The 25,664-nt window shown below is 31.0% G+C and overlaps 2 protein-coding genes across 8 annotated transcripts in view; one reads left to right on the forward strand and one right to left on the reverse strand.

Moving 5' to 3' along the window:
• The window catches only part of LOC148621592 (uncharacterized), a 50,598-nt gene extending 43,777 nt beyond the window's left edge, over positions 1 to 6,821 (forward strand). For all 4 annotated transcript variants that reach the window (XM_088576129.1, XM_088576131.1, XM_088576130.1 and 1 more), the window contains 5 exons: positions 599 to 676; positions 2,233 to 2,342; positions 2,832 to 2,918; positions 3,318 to 3,461; positions 6,113 to 6,821. In XM_088576129.1, the coding sequence (XP_088432255.1) occupies positions 599 to 676; positions 2,233 to 2,342; positions 2,832 to 2,918; positions 3,318 to 3,461; positions 6,113 to 6,334 (641 nt within the window). In that variant the 3' untranslated portion in view covers positions 6,335 to 6,821. The remainder of the gene's footprint in view (positions 1 to 598; positions 677 to 2,232; positions 2,343 to 2,831; positions 2,919 to 3,317; positions 3,462 to 6,112) is intronic.
• LOC148621593 (uncharacterized) lies at positions 1,487 to 24,869 on the reverse strand. 4 transcript variants are annotated; one of them, XM_088576134.1, is made up of 19 exons: positions 24,788 to 24,869; positions 21,636 to 21,712; positions 20,926 to 20,969; positions 18,602 to 19,511; positions 18,323 to 18,387; positions 17,772 to 17,843; positions 17,265 to 17,402; positions 16,800 to 16,922; positions 16,469 to 16,540; positions 15,300 to 15,436; positions 14,951 to 15,043; positions 14,601 to 14,687; positions 13,934 to 14,041; positions 13,224 to 13,410; positions 12,530 to 12,673; positions 11,847 to 11,932; positions 10,438 to 10,508; positions 8,248 to 8,366; positions 1,487 to 1,722 (listed from the first exon to the last, which is right to left on the reverse strand). In XM_088576134.1, the coding sequence occupies exons 1-18, from the start codon at positions 24,803 to 24,805 to the stop codon at positions 8,258 to 8,260; spliced, it is 2,541 nt and encodes an 846-aa protein (XP_088432260.1). In that variant the 5' UTR covers positions 24,806 to 24,869; the 3' UTR covers positions 1,487 to 1,722; positions 8,248 to 8,257. The 4 variants fall into 4 exon arrangements, with proteins under 4 accessions (XP_088432260.1, XP_088432259.1, XP_088432261.1 ...); XM_088576133.1 differs by lacking the exon at positions 1,487 to 1,722 and adding an exon at positions 7,365 to 7,552; XM_088576135.1 differs by lacking the exons at positions 1,487 to 1,722; positions 8,248 to 8,366; positions 10,438 to 10,508 and having other exon boundaries at positions 11,845 to 11,979.
• Positions 24,870 to 25,664: the final 795 nt, after the last annotated feature.

Genomic DNA, 25,664 nt, shown 5'->3' on the forward strand with positions numbered 1-25,664 from the left:
AATGTAGATATGAAAAGGAGGTTACTTTGAACGAAAAAGATAAAAATTATTATTTCAGAAATCCGAAATTTTGAATGAATATTTACAATAATTTGATCAATTAGTTCATAAAGATGCACCTAAATCAATAAAAACTAATTTTGTCTGAACAAATGGAAATTTATAACAATTAAACAACGGTAACCATCAAGCATTCTCAACTTGCATCCTTGAACAACAAGCTACCAGGAGCTTGTATTAGTAAAATGTAGAATGGAAGTTTTTATTATCTACGCATATCAAAAGTTGACAACATATGTGCTCCATACATTTTTAAAATGAACTAAACATACAACAACCGAGCTGTCATGGACTGTTATTGCACGTTTATATTAAAAATGCATATACAGTAAATACCATCATATATTATTCATCGTTTCTTTCGTGTACATTTAACCAATTATATACATCTATTTGTTAATAAAATAGGCCACGACTGAATGATTACTGTTTTAACATGACTTATTATTTTATAAAAGACCCTATACGCAAACATGTTTATTAACCATTCAGAAAAGATACAAAATGTGAAAATAAATATTCTGTCTTGTATTTCAAGAGCACCTTCCTAAACCAATGGGACATTCTGATATCATACAGGCGCTAGACCTGTGTAGGACATTAATTGATGCAGACGGTATTTATAAGTTACAGTTATTCAAGAAATCTTAAAGAAGTTGAAATTTTGACATGAATGTTTTTTCAATTAAATAATCTCACAAATAAATTCTTGCCACAAACTCTAATTAAATGTAATGTTTAATCGGTAGGGGATTAAAAATTTATTAGATGAAATGTTGGTATGATGTAATTCATGTTTGAAATATCTGCTTCTTCACATAAGGATTTTGTTGCAGCTTTGTGTATTTTCTAATTTACAGTTCTTTTTTTCCTTAATGTTGTGTGAGCAAGCATATGTCTGCGACTGCTTATAGTAGGAATATTTTTCTCCTTTTGATTTAATTAAGTGGAGCTTGTTGTAACAAAAATTGGGGGTAGTTTTCAGGAGAAATTATCTCTACATTTTTCAGCCTTCAAACGTGTCAAGGAATTTCTTGTGCAGTGTACATTTTTTATTTATTGTTCTCTCTTATAAGGTAGAAATTTCAAACATTTAAAGCTGAATATTTATGTTGAGAACAGACATTCGAAATATATTTTTTCTAAACTTGTTGTCTCATCGTGAGTCACTGTTCCAAAACCATTTGCAGCTCAGAAATAAATAAACAACCATTTTTTACGGATTATTTGTTTTGATAGCTAATTACAAGACGTGATAATGACAGTTTTGTTGGATCACATGTAGGACAGTTGAACTGTATAACACCTCCAGTAGAGAGGAATATGATTTGCCTTTTCTGGGATTTTTTTATTCATCTTGATTTTCCACAACTTTATCACGAAGTTAAATTTTCTGTATTTGTCAATATCTAGTAAAAAAACTATCTATTTATCATAGTCTTTGTTTAAATTACATGTGTATAAAATAAAGCCATGAACATGTATAGAAAATATCAAGCAACTGAAGAGATACACATTTGCGTTAATGAAAAATAACTTTGAATGCTGTAATTTACACATATGTCTATTAGAACATGTTGTCATTTCATAATATGTATTTTTTAAATATTCCGTGTGTCATTTTCGGGTAGGAAGAGTATCATCTTTGTTTCTTGTATATACCTAGAGGCAATTGAAAAAAACATATTGATTAATAATGCATTAATTACATCTAATGTATAGTTCGGTACGGCGACATATGAGACATATGATAACAAGGGTTACTGTATTTAAAAGTCAAAACATGATAATATGTTATACCTACATTTTTAACCATATAAATAAATGAGAAAGAAACAGAGTCTGATTTGACAAAGTAAAAATAAAGCGTTGCACAAGAGGAAATTTATTAACAAAGTAAATAAATGGATTTTTAAACAAAAAAACTATACACGGGGAAATAGTTACACATGAAATGAAAATCTCATAGACACGTGCAGTAGTAACGAGTTATGCTTTCAAATGTACATTTATTAAACAACCTTTACCTCTGGACATATGGTTACGGGTACAATGTGATATTATTTTCCAAGTAGCAAATAAATATACTGAGTAATTGTCATCTATTAATACTAAATTTTAAATTACCGAAGTTGATATGGGTAACTTGTTTTTTGTTCTCTCCTAACGCAGGTACAAACAGACGTTCATTGTCAAACTTTATAAGAATCATCCTAATATCAGACGGCGTTTTTACTCCAGACACATTCATAAAATGTAGAGATAGTGATGAAAACTATGAGGTATCAACTAATGATAAAAATATGAATAAAGAATAACAATAGTGTATAAAAAATATTTGAGAAACGACAAAACTAAAACATTAATCAAAGCAAAGCAACTGCTAGCAAAATCTTATAAACATCTGCAGTAAACATTCCCGCTACCAAACGTTTAAACCACAAAACAGGTGAGTTGTACCGGTATTGGATTTACCTTTTGCATAACAACTAGAAAGAAAAAACCACAGACAACATTTTTAAGACGATTACATTTATATTGTAGCTTATTCATCAATTTGTGATATCTTTCCTTATATTATCTTGTAATTATTGATTTTGGGTTGTTAGAAAACGTATTTTGTTACTTTTTGACGTAGCGTTTTGATTTATCGATCGCAACACTTAATGTAGATTACACAGGTACATGTAACTCAAATCACACTATAGAAATGTAGTTGATGTTATAAGCTCGTCATGTAATTTCATAAGTGTGGTTTTTTTTTATTGAAGGTTAACAAAAACATTGTAGAAATCTGCACTTTTTTAGAAGAAAACAATGCCGAAATAAACTGCATACCAGTGGGAGGTTTTGATGAGGTAAGTATGATAACAACCGTATGGTAACTTGTGCTTGTTTGTTTGTTTGTTTTTCTTTATCTTTGTTGCTTTTCATTAAAATTTGAAGGTAAAACTATGTTGTTTTGAATAATTCTTTTTAAATTATGATTTTTGTATTGGTATTTCTAGTTTGAGTTTCTTATTGAGCATTTAAAGGACGAAAAATCTATTTGTCTTGTCCTATTGTTTATATCAGTTCTCCTTTTTCACTGCTTGTTCGTAATATTTCCTTTTCTGGTCAGTTTGCTTTTTTATGCAGATTTGGATATTCTGATACTATTTTATTTTGGGTGTTTCGTTTAAATTCATAATGTTAGCTGTTTCTCCTTTTCTGTAACAATTATTATTCAATTTACCATTACTTCTATTTGCTAATAGACTTCAATTGACAAATTGGTTGAAATGGTTGATGGCTACCCGAAAGATCCTATGCATTTTTTAGCAAAGATGACCAAAGGAAAATTAGTGTCTGCTAAAAATGTAAAAGACTTAAGTTCTGAAAGGCAGAGTAGATTCAACGAGGTATTGTCTTTAGAATTATCTTTAAAAGCTAAAATTGTAAAGAAACCTTTCTCAATGACTAACGAACTTTAATCAGATAAGCAGAGATATTGTATAATAGAAAGAACAAATAATGATTTATTACACATCTATAGAATTTTCACCCGGAAACCAAACGTATTCAAAGTAGACGGACAGGCTTGAGAATGGCCATCTTTCCCATATTCTTGAATGCCAATTTAAACACAATTCATAGCTATAGATAATTACCCCTTCTTCAAATATACTATACAAATAATATAGGAATAAGTTCAGGATTGTTCATCCTTGAATATAGAATTAATATTTAAATAGTATTGCTAAATCTAATGTGATGCACTTGGAATGTACATGTGTTTCATCAGAATTTTACTGCAAAATGTGATGGTACATGTTGATATTTAAAGAAATTTTGTTACAGTATATATATCAATCAAAACTGCACTAACTTTGGAAACATCTTAACTCCACAAGAATCCATACAAACAACGTTATATAGCTGGATCTGCAAAATGTAGCACCAAACCTCTTTCAAAACGTTGAACTTCTATACTCACAGCTGTCAAAGAGAGTCTGCAGTCCTACCACAATACTTGTTTCTCCCGTAGTAGTATTAATTCAATGTGGATCCTGAAAAATTCGAAAGATCTTTTGGAGACAATTAGTTCAAGACTATTATCAGAATATAAAATTCTTAACACCTATGGTTTTTCAACACTGTATACTTTTATTCCCCATACTCAGTTAAAATCTCGACACAAAAACATTACACATCGTTGTTTTTTTTTTGCAAAAAAGATGGTACACCTAGATACAAATATATAGTTCTTGGTCGAGATTCCTCATACTTTGTCCATACATTCCAAATCATCTTCCAAATATACAGAAGAACATGTTTACAAAACATGGAATTTTTCATCGACAAAATATGTGTCCAGTGTGGTGGACGCGTTTTCCAACAAACGGTCGGCATTCAAATGGTAACAAATAGTGCTCCTCTACTTGCTGACATATTCCTTCACTCTTATGATGCTGATTTTACAGCTGATCTTATCCTAAAGAATGAATATCGTTTAGCTAGATCCTTTAATCTCAGTTTCCGCTATATAGCTGATGTATTATCTTTAAACAATCCTAGTTTGGGGATTTGATACATCCAATCTACCCCAAAGAACTTGAGATAAAGGATACTACAGACACTGTGAGGTCAGCCTCATATCTTGACCTACACTTAGAAATCGATGGTAAAGGAAAGTTATTGACCAAACTTTAGGACAAACGTGATGACTTTTCATTCAAAATTGTCAACTTTCCTTTCATTTGTGGCAACATTTCTTCAGCACCTCCGCATGGAGTGTTCATATCACAACTCATACGTTATGCCAGAGCTTGCCGAAACTACGCAGACTTTTTGTATTGCGCTAGAATTCTAACAAATAGGCTTCTGGAGCAGGGTTTAGTTGCTACAAGATTGAAGTCATCACTACAAAAGTTTTATGGTCGTCATCATGAAATCGTGGATCGTTACGGTGTATCCATCTGCGCAATGAAAACTGATTTGTTCAGTGTGTCATAGTTTTCCTTTCCTCTTTCGTCTACCCCGGACTTGACTTTTTATGAGCAACACGGCGGGTGTTTCTAGAAAAGCAAAGGACGCTTACCCTACCGGTGCACCTGGTCTATGTTCCCAGTTTTTAATGGAGTCCAAGTTGCTCATTTGCTTTTTTTACTTTCTATGTATGATATTATTTACTTTATGTTCTTTGTTGTTTATGTCGGTTTTCCATGTCTGGTTTTTGTCTCTAGATTACATTCTTTTGATTACTGCATTCAAGCACTCAAAGAATGATTACAAGTACAATACTCATTGTCTGGATTAAAAACAGCTTTCATGGACAACTGACTAATAGGTTACGCTCAATGGACATTCGGAGAGACGTGAAGTATCTTAAGGAAATAATATCGTTTTAATTTTGCCTTTCGGGTTGTTGCGATTGGTTAAAAAGCCCTTAAGAATTATTAAAGTGGTTTGTGATTTTTTATGAATACAAAATCAATAAAGATTCGTGGACTTTTGTGTTAAACGTTTTGACGTGTCAAAACATTTTCATATCTTTTCACGAGTTTTTGTAGGTATCAGGCAAAGTTGGAGAAATCAGAGAAATGCATGTCAAAACCCCACCGATCTGACAATATAAATTCACGTTATTTGAAAAGATCATTATTAGATCTCAGAATCTCTGAATTTGTCCAGAAATTTTTCAATATAATATTTGAAAAAAAACATTTATGACAAAGTTATCTGTCCTTGAAATATTCGTTTTCAGAGCATTTCAACGAAATTAAACAAAGTGCTATAGAAAATCTTGTCTTTTTTCCTTGAATCTAATGGTGCAAATAATAAAATTACACTTTCAAGATCTAGGTGCTTCAGAGTTGATTTAAATAGATTTGTAGTTATTATTTTAGATGTATTGAATATATTTCAGGCAAAAAATACCAAATTGAGAATTATGATGTGCCACTCATTGCCTGATTCTTATACAGAATGGTACATCCAAAATTAAAAAGGAATATCTTTGAACATTGGTCGATTTTGGATATGTTTTCATAATTAATAGCATTTTTTTCAGTCTGTTGTTAAATCAATGAAGGATATAATCAGCGACCTTGAACCACCACTATTTCGAATTGTACGACAGGCAGTTGAGCAAGGTATAACAAATGTATATAGAGTATTGGGAATGTTGCGAGATGCTGGTTTAGAAGATGAATGTCCCTCAGCGGTGGCGAATCTTATTGATTTTTTCAAAAAGAAGAAAGAGGCTGCTGACAAATCGAAAAGAAAAAGCTAATTTTAACTTGATTTGAAAATCCTTTATGTTTGTTTGTTTTCTTTTGTAATAACGTGTTTATACATTCATTCGTTCAAGTAATAACTTGTACAAATAACAATATATACGAAACATATATCCTGCATATACACACAAGCATAATATTCTGAGATGAAACTACTTTTTGGAAAGTGTAGATACAAGTTTTCGTTATATATGTAAAATTGTCACAATTACTGCTTATTTCTTTATTTAATCGTAATAAGCTGTAATAATTGCATGTAAAATAATGTTTTCGTCAAATGTATGTTACATATATAACCATAGAACCTTTTTTTACCAATCATTTCACTATGAAATCACAAATGACATAAGCAACTAATTGATTTTCTATAGAAAGATAGAACGGTTGCTCGATCGATGCGCTAGATGTGCAGTCCACTGTCTAGTGTTGTTTTTTGTTGTTGTTGTTTTGTTTGGTTTTTTTTTATATATTTTTGAGAAACAGTTTTATTAGTAGTTTCTATTTCGGTCATTGTATTTTGTTTGTTGTTTTCCCTTTACCTATGACTTGCTTTTTCTTACATTTTTCTTATTTTACTATTTTTGGAAATTTGTTCATAACTTATCCATACTTTCAGCTTATTTCCTGTCATTATTAAAAGTGTCTGCCTTCTGCCCACGAAGTCACTCGTTTAGAAGGTAACATTTAAGTCGTAACAAAATTTGAGTCGACAATTTATCGTTGGTTGCGTTGCTGGACTTTTACAGTAAAAAAAACAGTAAATAAAGTTGTCGGAAAATTTAACGAGCACTAAAAGGTCGGCATTGTTTGTCATGCTTTTTGTTTTTTGTTTTTTTTGTTTTTTTGTTTTTTTTGTTTGTTTGTTTGTTGTTTTTTTTTTTTGCTAATATTTTATGTTGTTCTAATTTTGTTATTATTTTTTTATCATTCAATTTAAGCGACTTTTAATCATTCATCCGTTAGTGTTTTACATTTTGACAGCGCGCATACGCACAACGGCGAAAATTAGAAAGTGGTAAAGCATCATTTACATAGTAACAAACTCTTTTATTCTTTATTCCATAAGCGGATAATCAAAATGATTTTAAAAATCCATCTGTCTGGAGGTCATTGAAACATTGCATTCGATGAACAAATCTTCTCCTGCGTATATCATTTATTTTGTTTCGGTTGAGGAATGGATTTTCTTCTTTTTCCGTAAAGCCATAGTGTATCTTAAAGAATAATAATTGCTGAAATTATTCTAGGCTTGATGTAATATAATAATATAAACGACAAAACAAAAGTTTTATGAAGCAAAGCATTTTTGAATATGTGTCTGTTTTTTTTTATTTTCGTAATTTGTTTATAAAGATAAAAACCATAATTGTACTGTTTTCATCTTTATATCATACTTAAAGAATACTGTTAAAAATTTATAGCTAAAAATATTGTCTTAAATGTGAAACCTGTCTAAATCAAACTCTCTTAGACTTAAAAATGTGTTCGGTTAGCCAAGGTTAAAAAAACATATAAATTGATATAAGGAGTTTAAAGATTTAAAAATATTTTAGACTGATTTTTGATTATTCAAAGTCAGATTTTAGACAGTTTTCACGGTATATGCTTTATAAATCCATAGTCATTTTATGGAAGTCCATATAGTTTTCAGTCATTGGTTTAATATACTTGGTTTGTCAGTTTACTTACACTATCAATTTCAAGCAGAGGTCTCCCATACCGTGGGTAGTCTTTTTATTGAATTAATACGTAAATGCAGAAAAGATGGATAAAAGACATTTAACGTGTATGAATTCATAATAGAATATTTCTTTAAAATCGCGAATTCATACATGGTACATTGATGTCTAAACCTCTCATCAAACAAAAAGAAATTAAGAAATGGTAAAATATTCATAATGAAACTAACCTTCACGTTTTCAGTTGGTTGGGATGATATATTCATCGAATTGTACATCGTCCTCATTATCTATGTCAGGATTGTGTACCCTCGCATCGGCATGGCTCGTTGTTAAACACGAATCTTCGCTGAAAAATGTTAAAATACATAACAAATATAATCGAGAAACATGTTACAATATACAAAAAGTCTTTTTAATCAATTGTATTGATATTTTTGGCATTCCTTGAAGAGATTTTAAACTAAACTGTCATACGAAATTAATTATATTCATGTAATAATTTGTCTTTTCTCAAACAAATCAAAGACTCAATAGTGGACTTACTTGAAAACAGAAAAAAAAATGTTCATACTTTTCGAGATACAAAACTATGTATCGTGATTCTTATACTATTTCTAAAATGTTTGATGAAATGAATATGTATTAATTCAACGGAGAACAAGAAAAGTGATAATAATGATAATGATATTGATATTTTGATAGTGTATACATCCATATTTGGAAACTCATCAGATGTTATAATCAGATTTCGAATTAAATGGGGAAAATATTCAATCTAGCTTTCAAAATTCAGTTTGGTACTGAATGAAATTTTAGATAACAAAAACATATCAAAGGCTGTTGTCAGGTAAGCTAGTCAAGCATAAAAACTATTCATTATCAAATGTATGCACCCATCTTGACATCCAACAAATTATCTTCACCACATTAGTGTACAATTCAGTTAGGTCAGTCATCAATTATTGGTCAGCTGTTTTGGATACTTGTCAGTTCTCATTCATTTCATTAGAACCGAGCCTATGTTTTAATATGGTATTTGGACAATATATCCTGATGATGCTGTATCAGATTGTCATGAATTGGAAACCTCTATTTCTTAAAACAAATTGGCTTATGTTTAATTTTGGTCAATTGTACAAAATTTGACTTTGATTGAGATAAGTTAGAACCTATTCAAACGGTTAATTAAAAAGATCGATATCGACAAAAAATGCAGTGATCAAATAATGATTATTTTCAGTTAAAATTTATGTTGATAATACATAACTGATTGGAGTATTGGAGTAAAATGCTAATTGTTTTAAATAAGACAAAAAGTGAAAAAATAACTCGATCATAACGAGACCAGGTTAAAATTAATTAACATTGGTATACAAGGAGAAAAATGTGAATTGTTAACATGTAAAAGGATCTAAAGGCAGTCTATATTTATTTATATATTACAAAAAGCAGGTATCTTCCTAACTTCATAAAATGATGATAAATCCATATTTTACTCATTAATGAAAATAATGGTAGTTATATTGCCAAATTCCTGCTCTACGTCAAAGATGTGTTTTATATCATTGTTTGTTTGATACTTTTTATGTACATATATATATATATACTTTGTCAATGTATGTTCATATGTCTACTTTGTCAATGTATGTACATATATCTATTTGGTCAATGTATGTACATAAATCTACTTTGTCAATGTATGTACATATATCTACTTTGTCAATGTATGTACATATATCTACTTTGTCAATGTATGTACATATATCTATTTTGTCAATGTTTGTATATGTATCTACTTTATCCTTGAGATAAAGGACACTACAGACACTGTGAAGTCAGCCTCATATCTTGACCAAACTTTACGACAAGCGTGATGACTTTTCATTCAGGATTGTCAACTTTCCTTTCATCTGTGGCAACATCCCTTCGGCTCCTAGGTATGGAGTGTTCATATCACAACTCATACGTTATGCCAGAGATTGCCGAAACTACGCAGACTTTTTGTATCGCGCTAGAACTCTAACAAATAGGCTTCTGGAACAGGGTAATGTTGCTACAAGATTGCAGTCATCACTACAGAAGTTTTATGGTCGTCATCATGAAATTACCGCTATAAACTTGGTTCCCTTCATTACTCTTTGTCAATGTATGTACATATATGTATTTGATTTGGTCAATGCATATTCATATATCTATTTTATCAATGTATGTACATCGTTGTATTTTACTATGATGTTCCATGTATATAACAATGTGTCGTCCTTGTACATTAGGACATTCTCCTGTAGTTAATTGAAGAATGACAAATTTATATTTGAATGTAATTGAAATATATTATTATGTCGATATGTAAGTATATATGCAGTGAGACTATATTAAACAATTGAATCTTAGCATGAATACTATAAAATAAATACCTTAACTTAATTTCGAAAAGACCTTTTTGACCCATTCTGTACATTACAACTGTTCTGCAGTCCCAACGAACCTGTCAACAGAAAATTATAATTATATAGACAGCTGTGATATTTTTTTTTTCAAATATCATCAGTGTTATGCATGTTCTTACTGCATTTCTAAACTAATTGTCATATTTTCATACTCGGCTAAGGTCGGCTAATAACGGCACATGACTTTGTTCTAACGTTTAAGTAGTTCGAAGTAATTTACAGTGGAGCTTGCAAGTTATGCCTTTCATGAATTTAAGGTTATTGCTAGAAGAAATAATACAAAAGTAAGATAAAGATTTAAAATGTATGTGTCTAATATGCTGACAATACGCTTAAGGAGACACACGTTGGTTATTTGCGTTTTACTCACGTGTACAAAAGTTATTTTGAGTTATTAGTCTGCCTAATTAATATCAAAGATCGATTGATTACCTCTGACATTTATTGTTTGTTCAAGGAGAGGAACTAAACGATATTGTCATTAGGCTACTAATACTCCGATAACGGATATTCACACAGAACAGCAACACTTTCATCACGGGCCAAATTAAGCTCTTAAGTATCAGTCCATATACAATTCAGACATTGTCTACTGTAAGGTGATACATGGTGTAAAAAAATCCATGGATCAGCCTATGCTTTTTTGGTCTACATATGCTATACGTTTATGTGGCAGTAGTTCATTCTGTATTTAGATCTGTACTTTTGAGAAAACTGCACGTTAACCGAAATCAACCAAATCAAACCAAATGAAGAAAGACAACTCTTGCAAAGTGCTAATTTTATGTACAATCTATATCAATTTTAACTCAAAGCGCAACCGTCAAATGAAAAAAAAACTAAGACTGGTTATGTGATCCACAACAGTTTCTGAACAAAATATAAGACTGAATTTGGGTTTATATCATGCATGAATTACCCTCTGTCTAGATTTCGAAAGACTGCTACTTGCTAAAAATTGAAAAAAAATGCCTCTCACATGCGATTTATAAACCATAGTGATCAACATTTGCTCTATGTACTAGAAACGAAAGCTTATTATCATGGGATTTCTTTTATCATCTCAGGAAATCACTTCTGGAATTATTTCACTGAAAATCAAAGAGTTTCAAATAATTGAGTCCTTGAAGAAACTTATTTTTGTAAAACATTATTAAATGATATTGTTATTAATATATATTCGGTTCAACTCTTGTCTTCAGATTGATTTTGTTACTTAAGATTTACTTATTAATATGACACTTTAAAATGTGCGGTATAATGTTGATTATGCAGGGCCATATTTTGAACTAACTTCGGTTATTCTGTTTCAATAAATGACTTTATTGTGTAATATAGTTTAAATTGCGTTTTGTTGAATACATATTTGGACTCACAATGGCAGAGTCGTTTCTTTGGACACTGAGAACAGTTCCCTGACATCCGCGACCTCCATCTTCATTATCATATGTCCAATCACTCCCTATGAAAATAAGTTATAAATCCTTTCTGTAGCTCTTTTTTGTGAAACTTTAAATAAAATATACAAAATCCAATTAAAGCTTACCCAATCAAAATGAAATTTTGAACTTAAACCTTTAACTTTTTTTAATTTATTTTTTTTATTATTTGATCATCATCGTAATGAATTATGAAACAAAAAAAAACGAAAAAAGATTCGTCAATTATAATTGATTAAGAGCAATAATAGGCATTTACCTGAAAGAGGTTAACTTCCAATTCGTTGGTAAATGAGATGATGAGGAATGGGGATAGGGATAATGTATGGGTTTTTTTTTTGAATGTTTGAATAGGGAGGATTAAGATAGCAGTTATATATGAAAAATCATTACAATAAAAATTATGTATTTTTATTGTACTGTCATGTTCATCAGTGAAACATGATTACCGTTTAAAAAATGCCTTCATTTAGTGAAAATACAAAAAAAATGCTAACCGTATTTATTTCGATATGCTGTACACGTATTTATTTGCTTTTTTTTTATAGATATCTATTTCCCCATGATTAGAAATTGTTCCACAATACTTTGTACTAGCTTGCTATTTTCTTACTAAGTACCTCTTTCTACTCTACATCCCACAGCTATTATCCCGTCCATTACTGTCCTGTAGTTTCGGATTTTTTCAATGTGAAATATTCCGATTCTTTCATCAAACAAATAAGTGTCAAGAAGATCATTGTCCCATCTGACCCATATGAGGTCTGCAGTTTTAACAAAATAAAACTTTAGTATACAAAATAAATAAGTAAGCAAATAAAATCAAATTAAACGTAGTACTGTGCTACGACAAATAAAATCATAATGACAACGATGGGATCATGGGTAATCCACAGATTAAATCGAAATTAAAAAGCAGACAGTAGACAAAGAGAAGTCGTATAACATAAAGAACTTTACAATAACTTAACATACATTTTTTGTTAAATAACCTTGGATTTTTTTCCCGAAAAAAAAACCGTTTTTTTTGTTTTGGAAACGTTAGATTTATTTTCCCTGGAAAGCAAGTTATGCCTTGAAAATCTCAGTTGAGAGTATGCAAAGGCGACTTTTTTATTACTTTAAATGGTAGCATTTTAGTACAAATATTATGAAATAGTTTTGTGTTATACGTTAAACTATTGTACAATCAAAAAGTGCACATTAAACAAAAAAGGTGAAACCGTGTTTGTAATCAAGGTCACAAGATTCTATTGTTATCAAATAATTACTAAAGTTCCCTAGAAATGTCATAAAAATGGGCACACAACACACTTATATCATTCTGTCCGACAACTGTTCCATGAAAATGTAAATTTTCAGCACCAAATGCCAAGTCAGGCCTGTGTTTTACTCTGTCACCGAGACTTAATGTTCTGCACTTCAGTTCAGTGTATAATCCCCTTGAAACCATTACAGGGATTGGATCAGCTAATTCCAAAATCAAGTCGATACAATCTTCCTGTTGCGACGACAATTATAAAATTTTAAGTTACAAAATAAACATGTTCAGTAAATGCAACAAAATTCAGATACAAATATACACCCAATCAAAAATGCAGAATCAAAACCCTTGATACCGTCAAAATATTGTTACAATCTTTTTGGTTGGAGAATTTTAGACATAATACAAGTTAAGTGCAAAACGTGGATAAAAAATGCGGTATATAACAATGATGATGTACTATATAACATGTTTCAACAGAATTTTAAATATAGAACATAGTAGGCGTTTCCATAAAAAAGCTTTCAAATCCATATAACAAAATAGATAAATACATAATATATTTATTTCGCAGATTCTGTCAAGTGAAAATATTTGCAAGTACTATTTTTCGGGCTTTTCTGTCCACTGCGAAAATACCGAAAATTTTTTGTGTGCATTACTCAATTACAAAAACAGTATGAAAGCGTTATCAAACAGATAGTATAGAAAAATTCCTTACAGTTTAGTTTCATGTTCGAATGATAGAATAAAATCTTACATTTTGGTCATAAGGGGAAGTTAACCCAATGATTCTCTGCTGAACTATCTCTCGGGTTAATGGAGACCTCTGAAATCTTAGGTTTAATGCTACGTTTGACGCTAGATACTACAAAGTACAAAAATAAAAATTTAAAGATTATTTCAATTAGTTCATATCATGCTTTCCCGTTCTAATTTATAGTGACTATCTTTATTTTCTTTACACCGTGAACCATCATGTTAAATGTTTACGTTTTTCTGTTCATTGTTTTATCAATTTGCCATCCCAAATATCTTTCCGTATGAAACAGAGACAATAATCATAATACATCAGATAAAATCCCAAAATGTGCTCCATAAGGTCATGTTCAAATTGCAACTGAATTGTAAGTGTTGATTTGGAAACACTTACATGTTTTTAGGTAAAGATTTTATGACACTTATATGTGCTTATATAAGTACTGTTTTGCTATACATATTAAATTAGGTATTGTTCATATAAAATGAATATTTAAAGTATATTAAAATATTTAAAAGAAGTGACTAGAATGTATCCTCTGCCGCTCTAGGCAGTATCAATATGTATGTGTGAATTTAACTACTTAAATATTTTAATTGTGAATGTATGTTTCAGCAATTATGTTTAACAACGACTGAAACAGGAAAAGAAATTAAATTATAACTACCAGCGTTTGTGTCATTCTCACCAGGCGGTATATTTCGTGAGTTTTTACCACTTTGCCGTTGGTTTGGCGAATAGCAATTTCCATTATCTGTATAAAAAAAATTGATATCGAAAAAAAAACCCGTAGCGTCAGCAGTTGATTGAAATAATGGTGCCGTACCAAAATTCAAATAAACTGCATGAAAAGTGTTTAAGCAATATAAATTTTGTTTTAGTATACTGTGAACTGCGGAAAGAAAATTCGAGTTCCTTTGACATTTATGCTAAATCACCTTTATATTAATACAGGTTTTCTAATGAAATACAAAACATAATTGCTTCTTTTTTCAAACCTTTTAAGAGTTTTCATACCTGGTTTTTGCTGTTTTCTTCAACTGGAACATAGTAGATTTTAACACCACGGACTGTTATATTAGTTATAACAGCTACAGCTTCTCTCAGTCGCTTTAAAAATAGTTTAGTTAAAGATATTAATTGTACATATTCCAATGTTTTGAGAGCTAATTTATAAAAAGAAACAATTAAGTTATTTTACAATTATAAACGGCACGCCAACAACAGAAATACCAAAGTTTTACCAGAGAATTATTATATTCAAAATGGAAATGGCCAATAAAAAACTAACAAACATTGATACAGAAAAAAATCTACATTTTAGATGACCTGTAGGTCAAGATCTTTAAAGGGAATGAATACTCACTACATCTGGTACGGCGTCAAGGAAATTGTATGCTGGATTTAAACTTGGTGTTATTGTAACATTTTCGGACAGACTATCGGTAAAAACAATAAAACATCCTTGCAACTGAAAATCCAAAAATGTTGTTGTTCTTCCAGCTGTAAAAAACTTAAATAATGCTTATATTATTCAATAAATATACAGCACAATTTATGTCAAAGTGTTTCTTAAACAATCCTAATTTTGAGGATTTAATACATCGCATCTACCCCCAAAGAACTTGAAATAAACGATACTACAGACACTGTTAAGTCAGCCTCAAACGTGATGCATTTCCATTGAAAATTGTCAACTTTCCTTTCATCTGTGGCAACATCCCTTCAGCACATCCGTATGGAGTATTCATATCGCGTCATACGTTATGCCAGAGATTTCCGACACTACGCAGACTTTTTGCATCGCGCTGGGGTTCTGGCAGGTGGGCTTCTACAGCAGGGTGTGTTGCTACAAGATTGAAGTCAGAGGTTTTGTGGTCGTCATCGTGGACCCGTGGGTCGTTGCGCCGTGGAGGTTTGTTTGTTCAACGGGTCATAGTTTTCCTTACCTTTTTCGTCTACCCTGGACTTGACTTTTTATGAGCAACTCGGCGGGTGTTTCTAGAAAAGCAGAAGACGCCTATCCTTCCGGTGCACCTGGTCCATGTTCCCAGGTTTTAGTTGAGTCTGAGTTGCTCATTTGCTTTTGTTACTTTGTATATATAATTTTAGTTACTTTATGTTTTTGGTTGTGTATATCTGTGTTCCATGTATGGTGTTTATCCCTGGATTACATTATTTTAATGACCGCTATAACTATGATTCCCTTGATTACTCCTTTATTCGTGTGTTGTAGGCAATCTGATCTGGTCAAACATAAATAAAGAGTTCAAAAACATGCAATGTAGCAATTAAACTTTCAAATGTATTTACTAATTATGGTTTATTCCGGATTATTGCGGGTACAAGACAAAAGGACATTTTACTCGTGTATACGTTAATATGAACGACCTGCTTAAATAGACGATGCTCCTATTTCATTTTCGTTATATTATCGAAATGGCAAGTTGTTTTAGTTATTATTTGATGTTTATACATCAATAAATTATTTTACTTATGTTCGAAAGATATGTTAAAAAATTAAAGACACATTACATCCAAGGACTCCAGCAAGACCCATCAGTAGTCCTCCGATCAAGGGAGCATCTCCATATGGTTTAAGTTTATCTGCAACATTATAATCCTAATTAGGCATACATTAATCAACGGGTTTGTTCAACCAAAGTCGCTTAAAAAGATTGAAGTGAGTTTAGTTCAACGTTTGAAAAGTTAAAGAAACTGATCTTATGAGCAGCTACTGTTACATGTAAAGATATATTTAAAAACATAATTTTGATTAAATGTTTGTCCGCTAAGTTATTAAACAAGAAATGGCCCTGCATTATAAGACAAGCAATTAAACCACAAAGTACTGTTGTTTTTTTACCAATATGCTGTAACAGCTTGTCGTAGTCACATGTTGGTTCAACAATCACAGTTGACATTTCTCCAAAAACAGCCAGTCCTATGTTATCGTGAATATCAAAGGTAATAGCTATTTCTTTGATACCTTAATATACAATAGAAAGCATTTAATATCAATATAAAAGTTTTATAAACAGCTGGCAGGAGGTGAGACGTACATGTAAAAATAAAACACTCTCAAAGTGGTTAAAAAGGAGTTAAGGATACAAAGTGTGACCGACGAACGGAAAGATGTAAAATGGTATCCTAACTGCTATAAATTGTCTGGCCTGAAAAAAAGAGATATACTGATATTACAAATGTCAAACATGAGTGAAAACAGAAATCGAACAATCAGCACCACTAACAACACGATTAAAAACCTCATTAAAATCACAGCCTACCTACATCACATTGAGGCTTTCTATATGATATATATATATAATACCGTTTATGTATGTTTTAACAGTATTGATCATTGTCGAAAATTTCTGTCCATCCATTCGAGCAGAGCAGTCAAGTACCAAAACATAGATATGACCCCGATTTCCACGTTGTATCAAACCAGCTTGACATTTTGCAAGTCCTTAAAAAAGAAATAATTCACAAAATCCAACTACGTTTTTTATATTTACTAAAGAGTTATAAAAAAAATTAAACATACAAAATCAGGGGAAAATAGGGGAGACCGCCACAACATGTGAAGATCAGAAAATTATGAAATACTAAAAAAAAATTGTTTCGTAATTACGTCCTTTGTTGAACATCTACGAATGACAATCAAAAGGTTTATATTATGGCTGGAACTTGAAAAAGAACTCTATGATGAGTGAAACAACATATCTCAATAGCCGAAAGGTGTACTGGGTTCAATTTCTTTATGGACAAAATTGAAATTTATCTTTGCATGGAAAAACAAGAACAACACTTTTTGTAACAATGATAGATACATTACCTGTTACTCTAACCTCATCTGCATAATGCAACCAATCTTCAAATGTTTTTGGTTTATCAAATGGTTTGGAATCTAAATATATAAAAAGACCGAAGTGACATGTGACATAAAATTACCATAACAAAATGTCAATTTACCCTTACACGACACACAGCAGAAGATATGGATGGAAGCAAACGTTTGTTATCCTTGTCCTGCAAATATAGATCATAGAACTTTTCATTAAAAAAAAATAGACCGCACTTGCAGTATTTACTTCATGGAAAATTAGAAATAGTACATTGACATTAAAAACAATTAACTAAATACTAAAACAGTGTAAATATTTCTCAACAAAACATATTAAAACCTAAATAAACTATGCATACATAATTAAATGCGGTTTAATATCTGGTTCTGCGTTAAGAAGGTTTAAACAGTCAACATTTTTTTAACATGAACGGTTTAATCTGTCAATTTAGCTAAACATACTATATATAACCATGAAAATTCTGGTTATTTGATTCAGCATTATTCTTCGTATAAAATTCAAAGAAGGCCCTCTTACTTACTAGATGTACCACCAGACTCTGGGCGTTGTTCAGTGTCTTCTTGTGATAATGCCTCGGCAAGCAAGCTGCAAAAAATAGGAAAAAAACTTACTTTCTAAACACCAAACTTAAATATAACGTTAAGGAAAGACTTTGTAGAAAGTTATTTACAAATAACATAGTAACTTTTTACGCGTAATATTTTTATCGACTTTGAAAATGTGAAGGGAAAAATTTTGTGTAACGGCAATAATTTTCGTTTTAAACATTTCGAAAATGCATGTAAATAAATAATATTACCTGTCAGTGTCAGTGGATTGTCTATCAATTCTAATGTTTGGCTCGTATTGTGGATCAAAAGTACTATCAGTGTCGGTAGCTAAATTATCACCTTGGAAGCACTGCTGTTTCCCATGAAATCTAACTCGGTTATCACGTTGGGTATCACACCTTATTTGTTTATATCCAAAGTCATTTCTTCGCGCTCGTCTTCTTTGGAACCTACCATCAAGGTTGTCCGTCGTCTGAACCGTAAATCTAGCTGTCTTCTGGGTGTCACTGCCGTTTTCAGTATCTTGTTGTCCTATCTTGGTAGTGTTGGTTTTGTCTTCATTTGCAGCTCTGTCTTCTTGACTTTTTAAATTACTACTATTCTTATCTTTGTTGTAATGTTGATCATGGTTTTTATCTGATCGTCGAGCTGTTAAAACATTACTGGTTCTTTTGCAATGATCTGGTGTTAACAACTTTGTTGTTTCATGTCTGATTGAACTTTCGATTATTTTTACTTCTTCGCAGGTTTTTGTTTGAAAGCTGTTTGGGCAACGTGTATTTGGTTCACGTTTTTGATCAGTTGATTTGTGTGATACTGTGACTTTCGAGACATCATGCTTCTCCGAAAAAGACTTTCGCTTCCAACTACTGCCACTTTCCGATTGCAGATGTAGTTGGTTAAAGCTAGAAGTATCACCAGTAATATGTTGATTAACACATGTCTGATTTTCAGTTTGATTTCTCACCTTGTTGGCGAAAATTGGCTTGTCGACTTTTCTTTTAGTAACTTTTCTAGTGATATAACTGGACCTATTGAGCTTGCTGGTCAAATCATTAACATTTTCTTCAAGTTTCAATGCCAGTTGAGTAATTTGTTTTATTAAACAAGACTGTTCGTGAATCTGTATTTCCAGATCTGTGACAACTCTATCTATAGCTTCATAAATTGAAACATAAAAACATAATCTAATTTTAAAAGTGTTTTGCAGACTACAAGGAATTAGATAAAAAATAACAAAATGGAGAATTAAAAACATCGATTAATTTTCAAAGCTAGAATTCAAGTTTATACGAAAACGTGTAAGTATGTAAAGTATGACAATTTAGTCATTTTGTTATTGACGTTCAACCTATATTGCGTCTAGTTAAAGTTTCAATTTTAGATTTTAACATAAAAAAGGTTGCAGTTATGAGAAGTACTATGTACAAACAAATGCATTAGTTGTAGAAGAACATTTATAAACATATTCTTAATTTAAAGTAAAACCTGTAGCTCTTTTTATTTTCATTGTGTATTACATGAGTCTGTGTGTTTTTATGCTTGACATGGACTACAGACAATTATGATGCAATGTCACTGCTAAAGGCAACCGACGACTTTTGATTGGTCGAAGGTTTTTATGTTATCTTCAATTTGTTTTTTTTTTACTTTACCGTAGCTGACCGTGTATCAGGTATAATTGAAGAACTACATAAATAAAATCGAACAGGCGTTACAAGTATATCGTTCATCGAACTTTTCTGGGTAAACATTTAATACATAGTCCTTGAAAACTCGATAATGTTACAAATTCTTGTGTTCCTAAATTTCGATTGCCTAGGACTAATTTAATTTCGGAAATACCTGTAATACGTTCAAAAAAGTTCGTCGATCAACTCATAAACAATTTAAAGAAACGTCTTTAACATTATTTGTTATTTTTTAATACTAAACAAAATTATCAGGAATGAATTATATTTTCTTGGTTTGAAATATCCTCATGGCCTGTGGTGCACACTTGAGACTTCACTTCTTCGCAGATTATTTAGTGTGAATATCAAATGTTTCGCAGGATATATAGTATGCACCATGTGATTTTGTTTGCATACTTCAAAGATAATGACAATCAAAGCATCTTTGTTTGTTTTTTTGTTTTTCAATAATGTTGAACAATTTTTCACATTATTATTGCAGCTTCTATATCTTTCATTATAACAATTTTTGTTTTTATGTTTATTTTTTGTTCTTGTTATTATAAGTCACACCAATACGACATGTCACCTGACGACTACTTACGTTTTAAACAAAATTAATTACGAAAAATGATTTTCAGAGCCAAATGCGCTATAATTCTGTTTCTGAAATATAAGCTCTAATTTATATGGTTAGCTTTGTCTACGAATTGTAGGTTTAAAATAAAAAATAAAATATAATTTTGAAAGTATTCCACAGCGACCAATGGCAGATAAACAAAATAAATATTTTGGTAATAATCATAACGATTACAAAAGAACTTCATCTGTAAGGACATGTCATGATAAATGCCGACACGACACGATCATTGCATGTTTATGTAAATGTATACACCTACCTTCAACGGACTCCACTGTTTTACTGGTTAAACTCCATATATCACTAAAGTTTGAAAATCATAAATAAGTGAAGTTTAATATTCGTAATATTCAGCATCTAGATAAAAACGTTTTATAAAATCCGAACCTAAGCAAATATCGCATAAAATTTGGAAGAGCTAAGTTTCTCATAAACGTTACTGTCTAATTGTATATACAATGATAGTATTTGTCTGCTTTACAAATTATTTGTTAAAAGAGCAACAAAATAATCTTTTAAAACTTTCCTTTTCAGTGTTTAAGTGTATAATTTGATCATTACAATATAATTCATCTTCGAATAAGAATAAATTCAGGTATATTTATGCGAAAGTAAATGAGAGAGGTTAGTTTTAAAGCTTTGAATAAGTTGTAATTTGAATGAGAGTTCTCAACAAATGAAAAGTAGTCACAGTACCTTTTTTGTATTCTTATTTACGCTTAACAGAGCCACTTCAGAACTTATTTTATTCTTATAATTTTAGTGGCTCCAATTGTGGATAGTTCATAGAAAAATAAGGTCAAAGAAAGGGTTTCTTTAGCGATTTAAAATTTAAGCCTTTAAAATGTGATGGATCATGATGTGTAAGAGAAGCATTTGTTAAAGTGTCAAATTATAATTACATGTGATGTAAATGTTAAATACGTTTTTCATCAATTACTACACAATATACACTTTAGCATAAATCACCATGTTTGTCGAAGAGTATCTTTAATATCTCTCTGGGATCCTTGCAGCTCCGACAATGCTTTATTAAAGGCTTCCAACTGAAAAATTGTAGAGACTTATATGTTGTATTTCAACTAAGAGTAGGAATAGGCATGTACTTATATTACTTTATTGCTACACATTCTAAGGATAATTGAAGATTCTAACGCACGTAACTTTGTTACATGTCTTATACGATGGTTTGCTTACTCTACATAAACAAAGATTCATTCCTATCAGCACCTACGCATACAGTTTGAATATCACAACTCGTATGTTACGCCAGAGGTTGCGGAAAATACCCCGATTTTTTGTGTCTTTTTTTTCATGTCCTCTTTCTATCCTGACGGGGACATTTTATGAACAACTTGGCGGGTGTTTCTATAAAAGCAGAGGATGCTTACTCTACCGGTGTATCTGGTCCATGCTCCTATTTCCTATGTTATTTGTTTTTGTTTTCCATGCCTAGTCTTTATCCTTGCAATACATTCGTTTGATTTCCGCTCAAATCTGGTTGTTTTTACACAAGAAAAAGACGCCTACCATACCGTTGCATCTGGTTTTATGCTCCTAGTATATAGTGTATATAGTCCTGGTTGCTCCTTTACTTTATTAATCGAATAGATAAACTTAATTTTTTGTATGAATAGTGTATTCTGATAAAAGGAAGAAAAACGCATTTATCAAGTGTTGTGTCAATAGTTACGTAAGATGAACGATTTAATTTGGATTTGTCATACGTAAATCATGATTACATGTTTGAAAGCACGACGTGAATGTATGGTAGGCATTTCGACATTTTTTGTGTTGTGGCCTATGCTGTCTAGCATAAAGTAATTTTATGTAATTTGTCATTTAGAAGAGTTGCTACAATGATGTATTGTTACTGTTCTGTTTAAATAAACGAGTTTGATTTAGCAGTAGTTTAATCATCGCCATGTCTACCCAGTTCTATATTGATATTTGATACATTTTGCAGTATAAAGACCTTCATTTCATATTGTCAATCACCATGATAATATCTTTAAAATAGATTATGCCCAGTTAGTCTGAAATATTCAATTTTATAACACCCCAGCAACCTCACAAGATCACGTCGTTTTCGTCGTTTTTTTTTTTCAGTGCAACCATGGGTTAATCAACGATGCCCAATATAACTGCATATAAAGTATAAAAATTATGCTATTATGTTAACTATTCAAGCGGACACTTTACATGTGCAACTTAAAATACAGCACATCGTTTTTTTTTCTGTTGTATGCTATATTGATTTTATAAACAATATCAAGTTAATAATGTTAGGTCTGTAATGTTCGTCAACAAAATGAAAGTCATCGAGACGTATGAAACGTTTAACAGGACATTTTATCGTTCAATCGAAGTAAGTATTTGTACAGTTGATAGATTTCTGTACAGCATAAACACACAGTTTTCTCAAGATGTACATACATTGTATACATCACCTTTCAATAAGAAATCAATGGTTTGAGAATTAATAACATTATTAACAGTTTGAAACAGTACTATTAGTTGTTCTTAAGACAAATGACAGTATATTATAAAATGCTCTGATGAAATTTATAAGAACATCTTGAAATTAAAACAGATATATGCATATGCCCTTTCTTTTTGCAATTAAAATTATGATTTTCAAAAACTGACACAGGACAAGTTATTGTAAAGAACAAGGTCCTTGTTTATTTGTAATTTAATAGAAAACACCCAATTTCTCGGACCAATTTTCTATGTATTGTACATCAAGGGTAACAAAATTATTTTAGTCTCTGGTATCTGCTATTACATGAATAACAGAAAAATCTTCATCACATAATATAGCAAAATCAGTACTAAATATTTATTAATGACATCGCAGATAGTTTTGAATAATACCAGATCCAGTCCGGCACCCTCAGGGCACACCGACCACTGTTTACCAACATTTGACAAACATCTTTTTGATACATAAACAATGAAAAGCTGTTGAAAAAAAAGGGCACTTGATTCCATGTTCTTACTTAAAATAAAAAAGGTCTCCGTATAATAAAAAAACGCTTTACTGATATCTGAATTTCACGATTTGTTCCTTACATAATTTCCTCAGTATAGAGTAGTGACTCTGCATAAATTGAAGAGTAGCTGAATGAGGTATTATATATGGTGTCTTAGAAGATGAGCGGGGGATGTCTACAAGTAAGCTTTGGTCACAGTTTTTCATGGTTATCATTAAGTGTGAATAATATATCGATAACATTTCCTTTACTAACCGAGATATTATTCAAACTATTTTCACACCTATCGTAGAAGACAGGTTTGTTCTTACATTCATGTACCATCGGTATTTAATTCGGTTATATTGCAGAAATATCGATTGAAAACATTCGCTTTCTCCACAGACTTCTAGGCTAATTTGAAGGTCTAACAATGGCAAAATGAGACAAATCTTTAGTCAAGTTCTCGTCCCTGATCAGCATGCATGTTACATTACAGTTTTCAAGTTTTTTTTAGGGTATAGCGTCTTAATATCACCAAATGCATCACTAAATGATTAGTAAAAAACGCGTTTTTAACTTGTTTTGCAGTTCATAACCTTATTTGTTTTATTATTATTATTTTTTTGCTCCTTATGTTTCGTCTCAGCTCCCAACGATCACGCTTTTAAAATTCAAAGGTATGCTTAGGGAACCGATCTCGCTTGTTAATCTATCGTCGCAGTTGTCTTTCGAAACTTGTTGGTAGTAATGGTATAATTTCAAAGAAGTAGTAATACCAAAAGTGCAAACAATGAAACATCTTTTTAAAGAACGTCACCGTAAACTCGATTATTCGACGAGCGTTTCATGACAATAGAAAACGGTGTGCCATGTTCATACTCCAAGTTTTTACATAAATTCTTCAACAACAAAATTTAGAACTCACGTTGTCTTATAATGTATACCATTTTATTTCCTTCTCGCTGAATAAGTATTTTAAACCGAAAGTTGAAAATGATTTGATAAATTAATGATACACATGCTCATTATATACACATCATATGTAATAACCCTGGAGGATTGAGGAAACCAAAGGGTCAAAATACAACATAAACACCAGAATGTTGTCCTTGGTTTTCCTACTTTAACATATATTTTACTCACTTTGCTTTCAAACGTCATTTGTCATATCATATTGTGGAAATTTCCATTCTAAATTTAAATCATGTATCTATTTATATGTTGATCAACCGGTTAAGGTTGAATGGGTTTTTAAAGTGTCGAAATAAATTCCATGATTATGAATTACGATTCAATGTACAAAAGAAATCAAAATTTAATTGAAATTAAGGTTTTGATTTTTATGATATTAGGGCGGTTTTAAACTGTACTATATCAAATGTGTTAATAAAAATAAAGAAGTTTCGTTTTAAAGAACTGAATATATATCAATGTATTGTATCATTACTGAGACATATAGGTACACATCAAACAAAACAGATTAAGTACAATGAAAACATGTATTAGACAACTTTTACTCCTTTTTTCAACTATCACACAGTATCACATATTTAATAGTTTACTTTTAACAGTCGCGATGTGTTTGATAGTCCTCTTAATTTTTCCCTACAATATTTGTTTCTTTTATGGAACAGTACAAATGAGAAATTGTTTCACTGGTTTTTATACGTGTAATGGTATTGCGCTGTCGCCCGTGTCGTCGTCGTCCGTAGACTCTTAGTTATCGGGAACTATATTAAATATTAGTTGATAAATCTTTATATAATTTTGATTATATCAAGATTTCAAACCACAAAAGGAAGTTTAGTTTCGATTTTGATGTTATGGCCCTAACCTTTTTATAATTAGGGCCCAAATATGGGCCTAAAAAGCATTGCATAGAATTAGATATATAATCATGTAAAGGCATATGCATGTCCAGGATATTGATCCACAATATTGTATACAACAATGTTTAGATTGGTGTTTATTTTAGGGATCAAGACTTGAACACTGAAACAAGAGTTTTCCTTGCATCTAT

The sequence above is a fragment of the Perna viridis genome, chromosome 3 (assembly GCF_037379345.1).
Source record: "Perna viridis isolate PV_CMFRI_1.1 ecotype Kerala chromosome 3, ASM3737934v1, whole genome shotgun sequence".
In the NCBI taxonomy this organism is placed as follows: Eukaryota; Metazoa; Mollusca; class Bivalvia; order Mytilida; family Mytilidae; genus Perna; species Perna viridis.

Bases quoted from the DNA above. Each gene is read 5' to 3' on its own strand.
- LOC148621593 (XM_088576134.1), bottom strand. The intron at 14,688-14,950 runs GTATGAAAACTC...TTTTTTATACAG, and splicing joins AAGAAAACAGCAAAAACCAG to ATAATGGAAATTGCTATTCG. The intron at 8,367-10,437 runs GTATTTATTTTA...AACATTTTTCAG, and splicing joins CTTTTCGAAATTAAGTTAAG to CGAAGATTCGTGTTTAACAA.